This window comes from Stylophora pistillata, chromosome 8, assembly GCF_964205215.1.
Source record: "Stylophora pistillata chromosome 8, jaStyPist1.2, whole genome shotgun sequence".
In the NCBI taxonomy this organism is placed as follows: domain Eukaryota; kingdom Metazoa; phylum Cnidaria; class Anthozoa; order Scleractinia; family Pocilloporidae; genus Stylophora; species Stylophora pistillata.
Genome location: NC_142526.1, coordinates 24,405,233 through 24,426,069, shown reverse-complemented (window position 1 = coordinate 24,426,069; position 20,837 = coordinate 24,405,233). Strand labels below are relative to the sequence as shown.

Sequence of the window (20,837 nt, the reverse complement as noted above, 5' to 3'; positions counted from 1 at the left end):
TACGCTTCTTGTGCTTAGCAACCTCCCGCGTGCATCCATAACTCAATAATGTACGCTGTGGTGTTTACCATTTGTTAACTGTATTTCCTCAAATAAGCACCCGGGTGCTTATTTCAAACTTCAGCTGAAAGGAGGGGCATTTATTGGAAGGTGGGCACTTTATCAAGAGGGGGTGCTTTTTAATTTAGTCATGTAACAGGAAAAGAATTAAAAGAACAGGTAACACACAAAAGAACTCTGCAAGCACATGGAGATAGAAATAACTGGAACAGATAAGAAACTAATCTCCTGTACTGATTCCATTGTAGTTGAAGCTTGAAAGGTGTAAATAAACTGGCAATAGAAACAGGTTTTCATTGTATCCCTACTGTTTAAGAAAGTGGGGGAGAAGAGGGAGGGGGGTGTTGCCAACTGTAGATGATTGCTTGTTTGATATCATGACGTAGGGAGTGGGCGCATATTGAGAGGAAGGCAGTTATTTCAGCGTAGGTGCTTAATTAAGGAAATGCCTCGCTCCCGTTCTTAGCAGGGGACGTCTTTTTGTAAAACCGCATTCAGGGGTTTATCCAAGCTCAATTAATGTTACCCTTTTATTTTTTTCAGGTTAATATCAAGAGAATTGGTCGCCTTGCTGTAAGGGCATGTTTACTAAGTCTCATTATTTAGTTGTTAAGTTGATTACTTCAGACATAAAAGGTATCTAACAATTTTTTTGGAAACTTTCCAGAGATATTCCTTACCAATGTCTGTTTTTTAAAAATACAATTAAAAGATAGTTCACTGTGCTTGTTTAAGAGATATGGTGGGTAAAACAAATTTTTTAGACTGTATTTATGACCAGCTATAGGCTGTGATTTTATTCATACTGTCTATGAACTACAGCTTCACCAAAAAGTAATGTTTTTTTTTTTTCAGTCTCATGAAGTGTAAATTAGGTCCTATAGCACTTTTTTGAAGTATTTGCTGCCATGACTTTAGAGAATGTACTTATGACCAGCTATAGGCTGTGATTTTTTGTACTATCGATAAACTATGGTTTAGCTTTGAACTAATCTTTCCTCAGTGTCATGAACTGTAAATTAGTTGCTACAGCCCTTTTTAGTAATATTTGCTGCCACGACTTTAGAGAATGTACTTATGACCAGCTATAGGCTGTGATATTTCTGTACTATCAGTAAACTATGGATTAGCTTTTAACTAAACTTTTCTCAATGCCTTGAACTGTAAATTAGTTGCTATAGAATTTTTTAGAAGTACTTGCTGCCATGACTTTAGAAAATGTACTTATGACCAGCTATAGGATGTGATATTTCTGTACTTTCAATAAACCATGGCTTAGCTTGGAACTAATCTTGTCTTAGTGTCATGAACTGTAAATTTGATAAATAAATTAAAATGCGTTTTAGTGGTTTTTACTGCCATGGGAGGGGTGGGGGGGTTAACCTGTCATGGACTTGATTCCCATCTGGTGAGATTAGCCATATTCCTCATCAGTTTGTGCCACAAAAACCAGGGGGAGCTGCAGCTGGATGGGCTGCTTTGCTTAAGTGTAGACTCGTTTATCTGGCAAATTTTACATTTTACTTTCTTTGTGTTGCAATTTTTAACAATCTTATATTTCTTAATTACCATGTATGCTGTTTGATAGCTCTCTAACAACTTAAAGGAAATACATTTTACACTTGCAATTTTTTACCGAGTTACAAAAAATTTTTTGGTTGCCATTCCTCATCAAAGGATTTCCCCAAAAGATAGTTCGGTTCATTTGGATTCATTTATAACACATTTTGGTGACTGCATATATATATATCATCTGTTCTGTGGCAGAAAGCTCATAGGTTTACATGGTGAAGTAAATTAAATGGATCTTCAAGGTATTTGTTAAGAGCAAAGAACAATGTTCTAACAGGAGTTCCATAAGAATGGTATGGGGGGGGGGGGGTTAAAAAATATATATCTCTCATTAGACATTTTGTTGTGTAGTATCGATGAGTATTTTTAAGAGTTGTGCCATATTTTGATGAGCCCATAGGGTGAGTCAAAATACAAATAGAGAGTAAAAATATGCAGTGATACTACACAACAAAATGCCTAAAACGTTATTTATTACCTAACATGCCAAACTGTTATTTCGGTGTGAGCAAATTTCGTGGATATTTATTTACAGGGAGTGTGTGACAGAAGTATGCGAAGCGGAAAAGTCGTCTAGCTGTTTTTCTCCGTTCGATTCATCTAATAAACTTGGATCTATATTTGCCAGCCATTCTGACTCTTCGTCGTCACAAATATGATTCTAATTGTTTGCCTTTTTTTTTATAACTACAATCCAATTCTTCACTTGCGTGATGCGAGAAAACCTGTTTAACCGGTACTCTAGAGTACAAATACCGCGTGATATTTGTACTGGTCTTTGGCATTATTTGTACTTCACAAAGAGTAGTTGGATAATAAATTGCTTTTCTGGGTTTTTCTGTCATACCTAACTTTATCTTCATTTACATTAAAAATGTACATGACAGCTGATCATTTGGAACCCACCCAACCATGCAAAAAGTACATTCTGCACTATAAAATAGCCTCTGTCTCAATTGATCTACTGTCCCAATCACATGTCTTCATTGCTCCAGTTATATGCATTTGTCTGCTAGGCAGCTTTGTTGGCTAATATGGAAAATTGCTTTTCCTCAAAGCCATTTGAGCAGTTCACTCCTGAGGAAAGAGTTGAGATCATGATAGAAAATTGCATTTGCCTAAATGAGTTTACCTTTAAATTACCATAAGGGTCAAGGGTCCATCCTAATCAATCAGTTGGCCATTCATGCAGACTTGCATGGGTGACACCAGTTTTTTAGTTGTACGGCATGTTTCTGAACAAGCGTTGTAAACAATTTATGGTGAAAAACAAGAAAAATGTCAGAGAAATAGATATTTTCATAAAAAGTTAATGAAGCACCCATCATTGTTTGATAGTTTCTTCATGTACTAAGCAATATTAATGTTTGCATGTTACACATTCTTAAGTCCTTGTTAATTTGATTGTTGGGTTATTATATTGCATTTCTCAGTTCCCTCCCGTATTTGATTATTAAGTTAGTATCTTGCATATTACTAGTTTTCTCTTATTTTCAATCATTGTGTTTGGATCTCGTGCATTCTGATTTTTAAACAACATAAATGAAACTTAGAAGATAAAACCTCTAATCTTTTGCAGTTGCTTGCTTACATTATGTAAATGAGCATCATCATGGTCTCTCAATGTACCTTAGGTGTCAAACACCATCTTAGTCACCCATCTCTTGTACCAAGTCCACTCTCTGTTCAGCGCATAAAGACAGTCCAGTGGCCACATCACTTTCACACTCACTGCATTTCCTTTTCTTTTTTTTGTGGAACCTTGTCTTTGCGTCACAGATTCAGTCTCAGGAAGAGAATTGTTGGACAAACATGACTCCTTTGAGGGTGAACTGACTATTTTTTGGGTCAACCCCTGATTACCCTTACTGAAATCCATAAAAACCTATTTCAATACAAGCCTACTACTATGCAAACAACAAGGAAAAAGGATGGAATGTATGTTGTGAGTATATTCTAGGCTCATTACCATAATTTTCGGCCGTTTACCCATGGGTAATCTGTTGATTTTTCCGTAAACACGAGCCACTGTAGGGAGGTGTGGGTTATGTGACAATTTTGAAATCTACTAGCAGTTGAATTGAAAATAATTCTTGCCTACCTGCATTTCCACCTCTCAGATGAATTTTACTGTATTAAGAGTGCCACAAAGTGGCACAAAACATGATGCCGACTTGAGTTTATTTCACACACAATTAGTTGCCTGACTAACAAATTACTATTGGCACGGGGAGATGACAAAACGTGGAGCCCTACTCCATGGAGTACCCGATGGACTACTTAAATGGAGTACCCTAAAAGTTATGTATTGGCCAAATAAAATACTTTATAAACATGGTAAATCATTTAGCTGTACATATCTTAATATATTTTGAGCTTGCTAGCTCTGTGATTGTCACAGTTTGACGCAGTCCACGAATTGACCGCGGGGCCATCTTGAATTTAACGTTAAACTGCTGGCCACTTTAAATGGAAGGCTTAAATGTAATCCATTAATGTTTTCTTTGATAGGCAGAGTACCATCTCTATTTATGATCGTCAAGAAGCCAAAAGTACAGTCATCCTTCATTCAGCAGCGGGTATTCCGTCTTTTAAAATACCTGTTTAGTAGGGAGTCTGTAAAAAGTGTGGTGTTCAATGTCTTCAATCATAGGTTTCTTAATTGTGTGAAGTGATGAGGGATAAAAGCTAGGACTTAAAAAAAGTAATTCGTGTGTTTAAACTGACCCTCTTTTTGCCCTTTTATTTGTAGCATAATGAAATTGAGATATGCAAAGAAACAAAAAACAAAAACACTGATGGGTCAGCAAATAATCCGACTGGGCAGTTGATTTGGAAAACGCAGTAAGTTTTAATATTTTACCTCGTGCACAACTCGAAACAGTGGGTTTTGTTCATCATATGGAGCTTTTTTTTTTATCTTCCCGTCAAAGGACTCATTACACAGCGCTAAAACCAAAATGGAGGAACCTGTAAGACTGAGAGCCCCATGAACCCCCAAAAATTGGGCTGCATCAAACTGTGACAATTGGAGAGCTGGAAAGCTCAAAATGTATTTACTAAAAATAGGTACATCTATACAATTTACCATGTTTATGAAGTATTTTATTCGACCAATACATGATTTTTAGGGGTACTCCATTTAGGTACTCCATAGGGTACTGCATGGAGTACAATTCTGTGTTTTGTCATCTCCCATCAGCACGCGTGTAAACGAAACCTTGATGGTGACAAAATTAAACCAAGGATACCCAGCAAATCAGTAACAAATTTCCAGTTAACACTAGCCTCAGCTGAACAGAATTTTCCTGTTTTAAGGGACTTGTTAGGCCCAGTAGAACCGAAGATATCAATTTTTTTGAGAATTCAACAAATCAACATGCAGGTAAACGGCCGGAAATTACGGTACATATTGTATCATCTTTTTGATTGACTTAAATCAGTACTTATTTCACATATGTCAGCTCCATGGAATAAGATTCAGGAAGAGAGGCAGAATGTTATCTTTCTTATCCTAGGAAGGAAGGAAAACATAGTTACACATATTAAATAACATTCCCAAAATATTAAAGAATCATAACAGGACAATGTAAGAGTTCTTCGTTTAAGTCTTCATATAAATACCATCATTATATAAAAGCAGATTCCCAAAATTTAGTAGATTCTGTGAATTTTTCACAGCAAAAAGTGTTTTACAACAGTGGATGTTTCATGCTAAGACAGCTTATAAGCACTTTCTCAAATACTTCATGAACACTATAATCATCTACGACAACAATCAAATACCCAATGTATTCTGTAATAATAAGACTCTCTGTAACACATAAAAGAATTGAAATGATTTTCTAAGGAACCACTTTCAGGAAAAAAAATTAAAATCATCAGCTATCTAATAATCTTACTTTTTAATTGTTTTATGTTCATAAATTCATGTTACATGAAACATTCATTATATAGAACCCAAATTTAAGATAAATAGAACTTTTATCTTAGAACTACAATGCACTTAGAACAATTACTAATCAACCAATCACAACCATCCCTTAAACCAGCATCTTTGCTTTTTGTAACTCAAATAAAATCCACAATCACCAGCCCAGTCCACTACATTGCTGAAAAGGAAACATCTGAAACCTTGGCCTAACTTTAAAGTATAATTTCTGCTGCATTTTTTTAAATTTGTAAGTTAGAGTAATTTGATTATATGGTCAAACCTATATTAAGTGGTCACCCACAGGGAATGGCATGGCTTAATACACGTTCCACAAATTAGGTCTAGATTGGAGGTATTATAAAAAACAATAAACAGTGCCGCTTTATGCCATAATTGACTACTTAATGTACTGAATCTTGCTCTAGGTTTTGTTTGAGTGGTCCCTCATTCAGGGACCATTCAATACAGTTGGAGAACAATAAAAACAGGCTGTTAGGACTGAGTAAAGGGTGACTGTACCCTCTACTTAGAGGGGACTGCTTGATAATGGTGACTGCTTAATAGAGGTGAAAATTACAGTGATTAAGGGGAAATAAATTCAGGACTTTAACATCTGACTGCTAAATACAGGGTGACTACTAAAAACACTGCCGCTTAATACAGGTTAGACTGTAAAAAGTAAATGTCTACAAATCTGCACACATTTAAGCAAAGTCTGTATTGATTTGCCAGCCTATTTGCTTTTTTCTTGATATATCACTAAAACAAGTCATTAAAATAACATTGCCTACCTATCTGAATAATTCAGTGCCGTCTTCTTGTAGAGGGTCAGAGACATTAATCTACTTTGTTTCCTTTTTATCACTATTGAATCCCTTTTCACTCCTGAATAAGAATAAACATAATAAACAAAAACACTTCCACTAAGTTTGAACAATTTTGAGAATTCCATTCAAATTGTCTGATGTAAACCTATGAAGTTAATGATTATTGAGAGACTAAAATTATGAGCTTACAGATGGTTGGTGAATCAGTCATTCTGTTGGTCAATTAATTGGTCGGTGAGTCATTCAGTGGTTCCAAAAAATATTACTGCCCCTCACAGATAGGAACTCAGTGATCAACAATGATGATCATTTGTACCTCAGGAGCAAAAATCTGGATTGAACTACTTAGCAAACTCAAATGTTTTGGAAATCTGAATAACTTCAGGAAAAAGAGTTCAGTTATCCACAAGCTGATATCTACTCAGTAATCATATCATTGTAAAATAGGTTGTGGTTAGTCATAGTTGTAAATGACACTTAAGAGAAATGTAATTGGTCACTTAGGATGTGGATTGTGACATTTCAACTGCATACTAGTCTTCTTCAAGTGATAAGGTTGACAAAGAATATGTCATGTACCTACATGCTGTTGTGCTCAGCTGTGATTGGATGGAATTCACAGCTGTGAAAGAGGCAATTTACATAAGACTTCACCCTGAAAAAATTAACAGGGACAGTGGAATTGAAATCCCAGTAGCCTGAATGCCAATAATAAAAAAAATAACAACAGCAGGAGAGCCACATGGCAGCAGACCACAGAGGGAACCTGAACCGAAAGATGCATTTATCACAGCCCTGGAGTTCCATCCAATCACAGCTGAGCACAACAGCATATAGGTGATGCGTACTCAGTTGATCTCATCACTTGAAGAAGACTAGCAGTATGCAGTTGAAATTTTACGATCCACATCCCAAGTGACCATGTTGTGAGAAAAATGATAACGTCCCTTTTAAAATAATCATATCATGTTCATATGTTAATGTCAGAAAAATTCTTTTTTCATGGCTCTTTGTTTTAACCCTACTTTTTTAAAAAAAATTATTGCTTGCTGCTGAAAAGATTTTCCCAAGGAGGTGAGGAAAGAGTTAAGATCATGATAATGTAGTATAATTTCGGCCGAGGGTCGGTTAGCGTCGAGCTGTTTCGATGCTTAGGCAAACGGTGGGTTTAACCCGAGCTCGCGCACACGGGGTGCTGGACACTCAACTGCTTTACAATCAACTGAATCTATTTTATTGCTTGAATCAAGGTTCTTATATGCATAAGGGTAGCTAAATCATACATGATACAAAATACAGAAGATAATACGAGTTTCACTTGGAATAAACAACTTAATTACCACGTATCCGCAATTTCACAGATGGGAGGACACTTTCGTAGATCCTGTGGAACTAGTGTTCCTACGTGCTTTTAGACGGAAAACACGTACAAGTTTCCATATTCTATGCGACACGTAGTAGGAATATTTTAACGACAAAGGGTTACACATAAATGATATTTCCGTTTGTAATTATGTAATCAAAGCTTACTTTAAAATTGTTTGTCACGCTTTGTCACGCTTAATGCTTAACTTTACAACAATAAAAAAAAAATCACATTTGCCTCGATGAGTTTACCTATAATTGTAAGTAGTAGACAGTTGGAAGTTATACATGCAGAGATCACTTAGAATAAGTAAATAAACACCTCTATAAGGAACCACTTTAGTCAGTCAGTTGGCCATTCATGCAGCCTTAGATGAATGACACCAGTTTTGTAGTTGTCCAGAAAGTCTAAACACGAATTGTACGTAAAAGTTCTTCTACTTTAAGTTGCTCAAAGACGTGGAGTTTGTGAGTCTATTATTCCTTAATCACAATCCAAAGTAAGAAATAAATCACATCTTGTATGCATCCGTAAATGCATAAAAACTCCTCTGCAGCTCAATGAACTCCTATGTTTCTATAAACTCGCTGCTAAGCTTCAATTTTTCTTCAAGGTAGTGTGTAAGTCTTACCACGTACGAAGTAAAGTTCACAAGACTTCCTAATCCGAATACTCCAAGTATCCGTAAGCTTCTGCTTCTGAAGACTCAAGCCCTCAAATAAGTGAGCTGTTGTTGGACAAAGGGAAGACAGATCCTTAAAGGGCCAGAAATAGAGGGCATGCCCGGGTAAAATAAGGAAAACGTTAACTTTTCAGGCATCTTATCCTTTACGTACAACCAAGACCTTGATCCAGGGACTGCTCGGTTGTTACAAATCCCACCTGCATTTTGAAAACCGAGAGGCCCTCGGGAACGAAACTGTCTTCAATGGATCATGCAATGTGGTTGGTCAGGTATATACCCTTGGAAAGAGGGACGTGAAAAGGCATTTCCTTCAGAATTTTTGAATATGTAATGAAAATATTTTTAATTTTAAAAATGTAAATTGATTTTTATCGATAAATGGCATTCGTTGAAAAACTGTTAACGAAAACAGGAAATTGACAGAGAAATAGATACTTTTATGACATGTTTGAAGCACATAATTATTGATTAATAGATCCTTCATTTATTAATATATCGCGTATTTTCAGTTTTTTCTTGTAACGGATTGTTTCGTTAATATCTCGCGTATTCTGAGTTTTCTATTCTGAAATCTGTGTTAGTTTTTCTTTTGGGTAGGTTTTTCTGGACCAACGCATAAAAAGGGAAAGAAAACCAAGTATTTAATTGTGGGTAAAAGAGAAAGTCGAAAGAACTTGATTTCATCGGTTAAGCTCAACTACTCATAGGTGAATGACTAAAAATACTGTTAGATAACTTCCATGCGACTGGTGTTCCATGCAAAGACTTGAAAAAAAGGAAACCGAATAGTATATCAAAACTGTTAAAGAAAAACACCACAATGGTAAAAAAGACAGGATTGAAATGATTTTAAAATCCTCATAAGATTACAATAAAGTTTTCAGTGAAAACGAAATTTAGGATTTTTCTACAGGAACTTTTCGGCCTCCAATTCAGTTGAGGAGGCTTATTTCCAGTCTAGTGTCTACTGAATCAAAAAAATTCCCCCCGGGGCGAGGCTCCTTGGCTTCCATCCCTCGCCACTTCGATGACTAGGTTTAATCGAAAGCCATATTTGCTGGTTGATTATCTAAAAACTCCTTGATGAATTATTACAAAATGTCGGTATAAAGAACTCTTTGTAATAAGGGCTGAGTGTGTGTGGTTCGGCAATTAGATCTACATTGAATTAAAATTGGTAATTTTTTTCCCCTATGGTTTAGCAGTATTGAACAACGTCTTGTTTTTCTCTTGAAAAATGCAATCGAGTATTTCTCTGCTGCATTAGTCATCCGAAGTTTCTTCAAAATATACGCCCCACAAGTCTCAATTCTGGTAAAACAAAACCTGCTTGTTAGGCAGACCTAAGCGGCAACATTAAACTTTATGTCCAAAATCTTGCGATCTCAAACAATAAGTATAGTGATTGTTTCAATGACACTGATAACAAGTCTCTGCGGGCTCATGCTTTTAGCACTTTCACTTACCTGGTAGAATATCGCGCGTTGCACCATTGGAATCAGTGCTTGAAGCTGGCACTCCAACGTTCTGTTTTACCTTGGCATTTCTTTGCAAAAATTGCAAATAGTTTTATGACAAAGACCCGCAACCTGACTTCCTGACTCACAAGTGCATGATGTCTCGAATGACGATGTACCGGAAAACCTCTGACTCCCGCTTTACTCGCTCCAGAAAAATACACTCATATAACACCAGATCAGCTTCTGCTGGAAATTTTTTATGTTAAACCTTCTAGATTAAACCTTATGCGGAATTCTGTAGCTAGATTTTGAACTGTCCTGTGGAATTCTCTGAGTATCACTACACGTGATCTGACTCGTAAACAGTTTAAGGAAAAAATCCATAGTACAATTCTGAATATCCTGGCCGTTGAGGATAACTATAATCGATTTAATATCTCTTCTCCAAAAAATTCGCGGCCTATGATATCTTCTCAAGTCTCAATTGCTCCTTGTGCCTGAAATAGCTAATTTTGTATGTTTATATTGTCTTATTTTTATGAATTTATTTAACTAATCTAATTATTTTATATATTTGTGCATCTATTTACCTGCTGTTCTTTTTCTTTTCTTTTTATTCTTATACTTAAGCTGTAATGATCTTTTCATTTATAATTTGCTTTAGACTCTTAACAAATTGTTGTCACTGCCCGCCGCGACTAGCCTGTGCTACTTGCGGGAGTGTCAATTATGTAAGGTTCTTCTTTTTCTTTATTTTTCTTGAGTAATTTTTAATCATTGTAACCCCCCACCCTAATGCGAAATAAATTGTTGTTGTTGATGTTGTTGTTGTAGTGTTGAGTAAAGTAACCATAGCAATGAATATTCATTAATATAGAATGCATACATCACATTATTTCTCATACGCTTCGTGGTACTTTTAATGATCTTTACCACCTCAGGTGACGGAAAACGCGATTGTCTAAGTTACGATATAAGTTGGGTAGCTGGTGGTCTTATGTGCGCTTTACGATTTTGTGTGCGCTGGCTAATGAAACAGCCACCCACGTAGGCTATGATTTTACTTGAATATCGAGTAACATTATAGAAATCTTACCCAGTTTGGTTGATTGATATTGCTTATATCTTGTGTCATGCCTTCATCTTGTACAGTGCGTTAATTGACCACGATTATAGCCTGGTTTCAATCTCTAATTTCAGTTGTTTTTTACAGACGCTGTCTTTGAGGGTTCTCGTATCTACAGCTGAATTTCTCAAGACTGGCATTCAAGACGAATGGTCGACTTATTTATCATAATAGGGTCTTTTTTCCCTGAGAATAATAATGGGACTTGAGCGATAGACTTGATAATATTGTGGTATCACAGCCGTGCTTTTTTAGAACTGAGTGACATCGCTACTATCATGTGACCGTAGCTAATCCCACACTGGTCTCTCAGGGGTCTCAAATACTTCAGAAAGCCCGCTAGCGCATGAGATGAGGTCATGATAACGTAACGTATTATTCAAAGATCGGGAAGAGGTTACTTATCTGTTCGGATTTGTAGAATGTTTTCAGGTAAGTCTAGGCATCAGTAGAAGCTTCACTTCCCAATAAGTACTCGGAAAACTCTAAATCTTCAGTCCAATGGCATTTAGTTGCAACGGTCTTTCTCTTTTTAAGTGTTTGCCGCCCTGGCGAGAACTTGAAATTACCTCACTCAGATCACGTATGTACATCAAAAACTGTGTGCACGAGGCAGATAACCAAAATTCATCAGGGAAAGTAAATTCTTGTTAGTGAAATAAGTCATTAAAAAGCCTTAGAACGTGGGAAAAGAGGGGTAAGGGATAAGGAAACGTAATCGTAAACGTAAACTTTGGAATTTTGAAGCACGTGGCCGCGGCATCTATTGTTCTAAATGCGAGAACTTTAGATGTGTTAAGTTTAGTAATCTGCGACTTTGAAAATTTGAGAGAAACGAAGATCGGTATGTATTTATTGTATAAATGTGTAAATACTTAAGACTTTGTGATCATGAGGGGAGAAAGGATAATTTATGCAGACGGTTAGTATCGTGGAAGCGGAACGGGTCGAGCGTAATCCTCTTACCCTCTGATGAAGAAGAAAAAAGTACCAACCGCGGATCAACTAAGGAGCAGAACGCAGGACCACCTCCACTATAACATTTATAAAAATTTATTCACGTTAACAACAAGAGGCATCTTTTTACGCTTGCTTTTCAGATATAACTAATTATAATGCAGATATTTAGTTTCTTTCTCTATGTCTACTTCAGCATACTTTTTGCTCATTAGGCCGTGAAGTCATGTCAGGTCTAAAAATATTTTACTCGTAATTCAGAGTGCACTGTTTGTTGCGATCACTGTTCACTTGACTCGTTATAATAAGCGTCAATGATGACCTTCCACTTTGGTTTATCAACAGGGTTTGGGAGAGATACTTCACTCACGCTACTTGAAGTTATGGCGGCTTCTCCTGTCAGTGTTACATTGCTCCGAATTTGGACCGTAGATTGGTCGATGAGTTACCAACTATTACTGCAAAGTTGATCTTGGCTCACGGAGATAGCTTTGTGAGGATGATTATGACGAAGAGAAAGTAGGGCTAAAAATTATCGTCAAGCAATCACAATCAGAAAAGTTACTTCTCCCCAGACCCTGCTCGAAAAGTCCGAACGCTCACATGACTTATTACGTGAGGTGTTTACTCCCGCTTTTGTTTGATTCGTTTCGTTCGCTAAATTTCCCTCACTGAAGAGGTAAGTAGGCGTGTTTTTGTTGTACGCTTGTGAGGGTTTCATCGGTGATTATTCGCTTTATTACGAATTCCTAGTGGAGAAGCGAATTAATCCTCCGTGGACGTTTGCGGCACGGAAAATTATCCGAGAAAGCGTTTTGACCCACAAAGTAGCTGCACGTGGATATGCAAAGCACGTAAACTTACTAAAACTACATCCATCCGATGAGCATTTCTACATCCTTAAGATACCTTTCCACGTGCAAAAGTATCCCCACGTTTCAAAAGCACTTATTATGTTTGTGTACATTGTGAAAACATTTTAAGTTGAAATGTACAAATCTTCGCAGCTCGGCGTGGCGTTCCGAAAAGCCAAAATGAGCACAATTCGAGCGGGAGACTGAAAGAACAAAAATAAAGTCGGGCCAAAATGATAACTGTACGCTTGTTCAGTTTCTTTTACTTGTTAGCCGTTCAGTGTGATAAATTAGGTACAAGAAGCCTGTTTTAAAAAAGTCAAAACAAGACAAAACAGTACAAATATTCGCGTGACACAGCTCGCAGACTTATCGCGCGCCGATCGCACTTGATTAAAAGAAGTTGCACGCTTCTAAGGACAGGCGAAATCATTTGTGAACACTTGACAACTCTGAGCTTTAAACTTAGGATGTTTTTATATGAGAGAAACAGAAGATATCGACCGCTTGGAATTTCCATTGCTCCATGTTTGTTCGATAGTACGTAAAGAAATATTTAAGATGCATTTGTTTGCTTTGGATTTACAGTCATGGATGAAAGTGACAAACTCCAACCTGGCATACTGTGTGAACTGAGGGACACTGAGGTACTGTATTTTGAAGTAATTGAACTTTGTTTTTAAATTTAGTTGCTTAGATGATTTTTAAGTTGTTTTTTAAATTCATGAGATAATAATTACTGACTCTAGCGCCCCCTCGGCATGTGGATATGCGTGAAATTTGCTTGCTCCATCTTTTCGCTTCGCGCTCGCCATTCCGTAAGAGGTTGATTTTAACAAATTCAAACCCTACGAATTCCACGAAATCGTAACTGAGTAATAACTGCATGTCTCGCAATAATGAAGCAATCGCATATCTAAAGCATGATACTCTTGAGTCAAGGCAGAGGCAACGTGATTTGAACTTAGCGTTCGGGCTTGAAATCCTCAATTTCCAAGGCAAGGCAAACTTATGTATCATAAGGTCCTGGAATAAGGTGAGAATGTATCGAGACTGTTTTATTACAGTTACTGCTTGATTTAAAGTAGTAATTTGTGACTGTTTTACTTTTAATCCCATTTTTGTTTGTACTTTAATTTAGATTGATTTTAACCTGTAAGGTTTTTTTTAACCGTTTTCACCCATTCATCCATTTATATTGTCTCCTTTAGTCATTTATTTCAACTGATAGAGGTAGATATTTATTTTGGTCCTCCACTGCTAAAAGTAATATTTTAAATTTTTCTTTGAAATGAAGGAATCAATTTGCAAATCTTCTTGCCCCAGGTCACGGTATACTGTATATAGTGACTCAGTTAATGCTTCAACACAGGCCAGCAAATTGACCACCTAGGGCACAGTACCGTTCCAAGCCCTTGTATAATACGTATCTTACCAAGTTCAACAGTAACACTTCTAAAATTTAGCGTGAGACAATGCACTACAGTGTAAGAAAATAACACAGGAGAGCGAGCAAAGTTTGGTACCCAGACCAATCCATTTGGTTTTCATTGCACTGAAACACTGATTCCCAACAATTTTAATTTTTTATTTTGGATCAGGAAAGAATTGTTAGGGGAGAACTTCACCCTAACAATCAGCTAGCCCTGATGCACGAGTTCCTGGCCCAAGCCAAAAAAGCATTGGAGTTTGCCTCAGGAGTATTAGACTTAAAGGAACAGAGACTTCCACCTGAACCAAAGGCAGAATCTCAACCTCAATTGGAACCTCAAACTAAGAAGAAGAAAATGTCTTGATAAAAGAGCATGGTATGTAACTGAACTAGGCAATATCTTTCTATATTCACTGCCTGCTGTTAGGAAGGTTTTATGTAACTATTGCCAAAATATGTGGCCTACTTAAAACCCTGTCATTTTTCAATAGCAGATTTTCCTCTGCACAAGTACAGTTACATACACCACAGTAAGGAAATTTCCCATGGTAGATCTTCCTTTGTTGGATCTCATGCAAGTTCTTGGGCCTTGTATTTGCCAGCACTTACATGCTATTTGTGATTTGCAAATGTCATGCTCTGAAGTCTCATGCATTGATTGTGAGATTTATACAAACCAATTCAATCTTACACTTTCATGCTGAATCTGTTATTTTTCACAGTGATTTAATGCAGTTAATAGTTTTGAGATTACAAACTGCTACCTGGGTCAAGTGCCTACAAAATTTACTCTCCTTCCAAAGATTATTTACTCCTTGTTGCCTTTTTACTCACTTAAAAGACTTCTCAACAATGGACATTCTTTTCTTGGAATAAAGGAATGCATATCTTTAAGAGCTTCTTCATTTTTATGCAACTTTCCAGGGGAGCATACCCCCATGCCCTTCCTGCCCACTGGTTATTGATGCCTGCTGTGTCTCACTCTTTGCTGGTAAATCAACCTGGGAGTGATCTGTATGCAACATTTCTTGGTTATGTGGACTGATGTTGCTTCCATTTTTAGAGGGCAAATCAGTGCAAAGAAAATTTGGAGGTGGTTATTGCTTGCAATAATTCTTCCTACTGTCTGCCATAGAATATTGTCTTACAATGTTAGCTTGGAGAATTTGGTATTGGGTCAACTGATCATACCCCAGTCGACATTTTCCTTTATTCTCAGCACTTCTCTGCTTGATATTATATTGAAATTTTTAGGAGAAATTCTGTCTTGGTCACTCACGGTAGTTAAAGGGTTAAGCCTTTCCCATCCAAGGGTGACAGTGTATAATACTATCCCTTCTGGCCAATTAAGGCAAGGGAACCAAAATCAACACAAAGTAACACCACTTTAAATTTTAAACAATATACCAGTAACTACTCATTTATTCAAGAAACAATAGAAAGAAACTTTGTTCCTAAGATAATAAATTTTCCATTGCATGCATTTCTGTCATGCATGTATTCAGCAAATATTAAGAGCTCAAGTTAAGTGAATAGAAATCTCAACAAGAACATGTTCATGAACTCATTGATGTCTCACAGAAAATTGTTACATTTCAAGACAAACTACATCTAAGTAACCTATTAAATGAAGAAAATAAGAGTAATAAGAATTATTGGTGCTATTTTGGACTAATTTTGTGGTCAATTCCTCAGAAAATTATCTCAAAAAGTCAAAATTTTTACAAGCTCGAGTTTTCAAATTTAGCACCAGTGTTCAAGCAAGATCCTCAGTGGTGGTTTTTAACTCCTGTGACTGACTAGCATCTACTTTGTCTTTACAATAGCACCCCTGAATCACACACATAGGCCACAAGAATAAAGGAAATGATTACCAACTATAGAAGATCTTGATTGATAAATAATTTATCTTTGTTAATTAGCACCTTAGGATGTATATAAGGAACAGTGTGGAGAGTATACATATAATGATGTTGGGATGTTAAGAGTTAAGTGTTGGGATAGACTATGAGCAGTCCCTCCTATTTGGCAAAGTCTCTCACACCAGTAAAAAATAAAAGAGTTAAAAAAAATTGCAGTTAGTGTTAACAAGCATTGACACATATCACTGCTTGTTGATAGTTTTACAGCTATGGCCAATCATGTTTTTTCATTGTGAGCACAATGCACTATTCAAACTCTTGGGCTTAGTCCATAGTTCCGTTTTTTGAACCCCCTCACTCAAGGAACTCCCGTGGTGCATCCGCATCACTCCAAGAGTTCCCCACAGCACGCTAACATCAATTTTTTTCACTGATTTTTTTTTTTACTCTTACACCAAACTTTGTGGAAAAGTAGGGAATGATTTTAGTCTAAGAGTAGGGAAATCTGAGGTCTTTGACCTTTAAGGAGGGTTTCATTCCAGGTTCTTGATCTTGCAACATGGAAATGAGGCTGGACTCAGAAAAAATCACAAAAACAAGGAAAAATACCAAGAAAATGCACGAAGTGAAGAGCATACTTGTGGTTTGACAACAAGAATTGTCTGCATAACCATTGATAAGATGTTGCATAGTTGCATAACTGGTGAATATAAGTCATGTGACCTTCAAAAAGCCAGGATTTATTTGTACCTTACAAAACTAAAATAGGAGGGAATAAAAAAATTTTGTTTGAATAAAAAGTGATCTAAACTTTGATTAATATCTGACAATTTCCTTAGAAAAATAAATGATGATATACCTAATGATAAAAGGATTTCTAGACTTTGCACAAATAGAATACGAGGAACATAATTTAAAAGGTTATCAGGTAAAAGGTTATCAGGTAAAAGTTCCAGAGAAAAATAATCATCGTAAAAAAATTTAAGATATTTTATTTCCATGGTAATCCTGAAGATAAGATCTTCATGTATAACGTACAAGAGGGCTGCATTGTAGGAAGACAAAAAAACAATGTTTAACATTTGAGGTGGAAATGAGGCTAATAGTGATCATAGCAATCTTGGGAAAGGAATAATGGGTCAAGATGAAGAGGATGTGCTTGAGCTTGTGCGCTGCTTCACAAGGTATAAGGGTGTTTTGTCGAACAGAAAACTTTGCTGCAGTCACAACCATGGATGTTGCGAGTGAAAAAATGAAATGTGACCTGCTGGGCAAAGAAGAAATTGGCAATTAAGACTGTTGTAAAAAGTTTCTGTAAGACGGGCTAATCAAGATCAATGTTAAGTTTCATGACAGGGTCAAACAACAGAAGCTCAAACCTTTGAAACATTGTATTCTGTACCAAGTTCACTCAATAAGAAGAAGACAGTTGCCATAGAGTCAGACAGAAATCTCTTAAGGCATGTTGGGGTTGCTTAAGAATCTGGTTGTGACATCCACATAGCTAACTTTTGCAAGAGAACTCTATGCTGTCCCTTTTTCTGTTGCCATGCCCAATGGAAGTCTGAGGAAAGCATTAGGGAAGTCTGATTTGAGCAAGATGATGAAAGAAAACGTTTGTGGGAGCCAGCTCTCTATCAGCCTGAATGAGACATGTACTGTTATCAATGGAATTGTGGCTATTCAATCTCTGGCAAGTGCTTCTGCTGTGAAGATGGTTGGGGAATGTTGTGACAAGTTCAGTGAAGACAAGAGTCGATGCAGTATTTGATCACTTATCTCCCGAACTCTGTTAAAGGGGGAATAAGAAGCAAGTGCAAAGAAGGGAAGAGCAGGGGCATCAGGAGGAATGTGATTAGCAGGGAACAGAGAATTGGAAACTGGAGTAGGTTCATTGTCTTAGAGGACAATGTGGTGACATAGATGTCATTGTCCTCCTGATGGGACACAGTGATATATGAATGTTTACTGGAACTTCTAAAAGAAATTAGTACATACTCATTAACAGGATTGCGTGGCAGGAGGAGAAGAGGAAGTCACTGCTAGGGTTTCAACTTAGTATGATACTACAGGTGAGTTTTTTGATCTAGGGAAGCAAAAACTGTAAAAAGCCTTAGGTGGTCATTTATTGCAGCTGCTTGAGCACCTTGGTGAAGAAAGCTGCCCTAATGCTAATATCCTTGCAGATGCTGAGGCATTTGTGCACCAGCTTCACAATAAGGGCACAGAAGAAATTAATATCAATAAGGAGATGATCGGCTTTAGAAGGACAAGGAAGGAGCTTCATTCCCTTCCCCTACACAAGCTGCTTTGCAACTCTGCCACAGCGAGTCAACCGATAGGTTCTGGTGCAGATGATGGCAACTTTGTCCTGCGCTTTCAAGTCCAAATGGCAGTGGATGGTTCTACAATGGAGAAAGTGTTTTAAAGCCCAAGCTGATGACACCAGGAGAAAAATTTGCAGCATTGTTGGAATCAGCATTTTGTGGTTGTACACATGAAGGCAATTATTGTGCAAACTTGTGTTAGCTTCGCCCTTCAGTGCTCCAAGGCATGCAAGTGTGCATGGAGACCATGGTAGATCTTCCATTGTTTTAAATCATGCTGATTTTTGTGCATAATTTGTGTTTACCAGTACGTACATCCAATTTGTGATTGGCAAACGTTGTGCAACCTCTCCCTCAGTCATGGTGTGGGGTTTTGTTCCCTGCAGTCTCATGGGGAAATTGATTCAGAGAAGATTTTGATGATGGCTGTTGCTTGTAACTGTGTTATAAGTACTGTTTTATCAACTAAAGAAGTTTATTTGTGAAAGTGTGTGCATATTTTTATTCTTCCCATACCATGGCTTTGGCAAAATAATTTGGTTAAACTCATAGTGGCATTCCTAGGCTAAGACCAGAGCCAAAACATGTTAGACTGGGCATTTAAATCACATGAACAAAGAGAGAAACTACATTTGTGACAGACTAGGATTATGTACCAAAATGCATGTGTAAATATAGAAATATGTCTTGCTGAAATAAAACAGAGACTGCTTTCCTTGAATTGAGTGGTGTTGGTTTGATATTATGGCCAAGGGGGTTGGGCACCTGTTCGAAGGAGGGCACTTGTTTCAGTGTGGGTGCTTTATTGAGGAACTGCAGCACTTCCATTCTTAGTGCATGGGCATCTTTTTTGTAACACCACATTTTAATTCAGGGTTGGGATTTATCCAAGCTCATTTAATGTTTCCTTCATGTTTTCTTCAGGTTAACGTCAAGAGCAGTGGTAGCTTTGGTGCAAGAAATATTTACTAAGTCTTATTATTTAGTTGTTAAAAATGCTTTATTAGTATTTGCAGCCATGATTTTAAAAAATAAAATCTTAGGATGAGCCAAAGGCTTTTATTTGTACTTATTCCATAAAATATATGGCACTTTTACACAGCTCAGCTTTGAAGTTGTCTTTTTTAGGTCTCAGGTGCTATAAGTTATTTTCTTACGTGCTTTGTAGTAATATTTGCTGCCATGACTTTGGCGATTGTATTTATGACCAGCAAAAGGCTGTGACTTGAATGTACAGTCAATAAACCATGACTTAGCTTTGCAGTATTAATTCTTTTCTCAGTCTTGCGAGCTGTAAGAGATTTGCTAGGTGCTTTTAGTGGTATTTGCAGCCAGGATTTTAGAAAACGTACAGCTAGAGGCTGTGATTTTTCTGTACTGTCTATAAACTATGGCTTAGCCAAAAATTAAATGTTTTTTTTTTTTCAGTTTCATGAACTGGAAGTTAGGTGCCAAAGTGCTTTGTAGTAGTATTTCCTGCTATGATTTTATAGAATGTACTGAAGACTAGCTATAGGGTGTGATTTTCTTTACTGTCAAATTAAATTATAGCTTAACTTTGTCAATGTCATGAACTGTAAGTCAGTTGCCTATAATAAGTGCTTTTTAGTAGTTTTTGCTGCCATGGTTTAAGGAATGTACTTGATACCAGCTAAAGGGTGTGATTTTCTTTACTGTCAGTAAACTATAGCTTAGTTTCCTCAATGTCATGAATTGTGAACTAGTTGCCAAAGGGCTTTTTTAGTAGTTTTTGCTGCCATAGCTTTTGAAAATGTACTTATGACCAGTTATAGGCTGTGATTTTCTGTACTGTCGATTAACTATGGCTTAGCTATGAACTAGTCTTTTCGTAATGTCATGAACTGTAAATTAGTTTCTGTAGTGCTTTTTAGAAGTATAATTTGCTGCTTTGACTTTAGAGAATGTACTTGTTACTTGCTATTTGCTGTGATTTTCCATTCTGTTAATAAACCATGGTTTGGCTAATTGAACGAATCTTTTCTTTTCTTTGCTGTATGGGATGTTTTCTTTTGAATGTTCTCTAGAATGACTTTATGAAGGAACAAATATTTCCCTTCTTCTGTAACAAACACAAAGTTTTGAATTAAATTTTAAACGAACATTAATTGTAGTGGATGTATGGTTTGAAAACTGGGGAATATCACTTGGGTGATATCCCCGGATATCCCCCAGTTTTAGCTGGGGAATATTCGGTCACGTGATACATCATAACCGATGACGCGCAAGCAAAATATTTGATGGATCATAAGGATATATCTTATCATACTTTTAGGTGTGTATCATCACTGAGTATTTTTGCCGGTTGTGTTGTACTATGACAAGCCCATAAAGAGAGTCAAAATACAAACAAAGAC

General features: G+C 36.8%; 2 protein-coding genes and 1 long non-coding RNA gene across 11 annotated transcripts in view; 2 read left to right on the top strand and 1 right to left on the bottom strand.

Moving 5' to 3' along the window:
- LOC111334947 (uncharacterized) overlaps window positions 1–1,350 on the top strand; it is a 7,352-nt gene extending 6,002 nt beyond the window's left edge. For all 6 annotated transcript variants that reach the window (XM_088730540.1, XM_088730539.1, XM_088730538.1 and 3 more), the window contains one exon: window positions 604–1,350. The gene's annotated coding sequence lies outside the window, so the exon portion shown is untranslated. The remainder of the gene's footprint in view (window positions 1–603) is intronic.
- On the bottom strand, window positions 629–8,663 carry LOC111334048 (uncharacterized). Of its 2 annotated transcripts, none has more exons than XR_015990710.1 (3): window positions 7,734–8,663; window positions 6,358–6,451; window positions 629–5,146 (listed from the first exon to the last, which is right to left on the bottom strand). It is a non-coding gene; the product is annotated as an uncharacterized LOC111334048 (long non-coding RNA). The 2 variants fall into 2 exon arrangements; XR_002695196.2 differs by having other exon boundaries at window positions 8,391–8,663.
- A 2,668-nt stretch (window positions 8,664–11,331) lies between these two features.
- LOC111334042 (uncharacterized) lies at window positions 11,332–20,453 on the top strand. Of its 3 annotated transcripts, none has more exons than XM_088731307.1 (5): window positions 11,332–11,462; window positions 12,333–12,506; window positions 13,430–13,488; window positions 14,443–14,649; window positions 19,387–20,453. In XM_088731307.1, exons 3-4 carry the CDS (start codon window positions 13,432–13,434, stop codon window positions 14,635–14,637), a joined length of 252 nt encoding a protein of 83 aa, XP_088587433.1. In that variant the 5' UTR covers window positions 11,332–11,462; window positions 12,333–12,506; window positions 13,430–13,431; the 3' UTR covers window positions 14,638–14,649; window positions 19,387–20,453. The 3 variants fall into 3 exon arrangements, with proteins under 3 accessions (XP_088587433.1, XP_088587431.1, XP_088587432.1); XM_088731305.1 differs by having other exon boundaries at window positions 12,333–12,666; XM_088731306.1 differs by having other exon boundaries at window positions 12,333–13,488.
- Window positions 20,454–20,837: the final 384 nt, after the last annotated feature.

Coding starts and splice junctions, on each gene's coding strand:
- LOC111334042 (XM_088731307.1), top strand. CDS start 13,432: ATGGATGAAAGTGACAAACTCCAACCTGGCATACTGTGTGAACTGAGG. Junction 13,489..14,442: donor GTGAACTGAGGGACACTGAG/GTACTGTATTTT, acceptor ATTTTGGATCAG/GAAAGAATTGTTAGGGGAGA.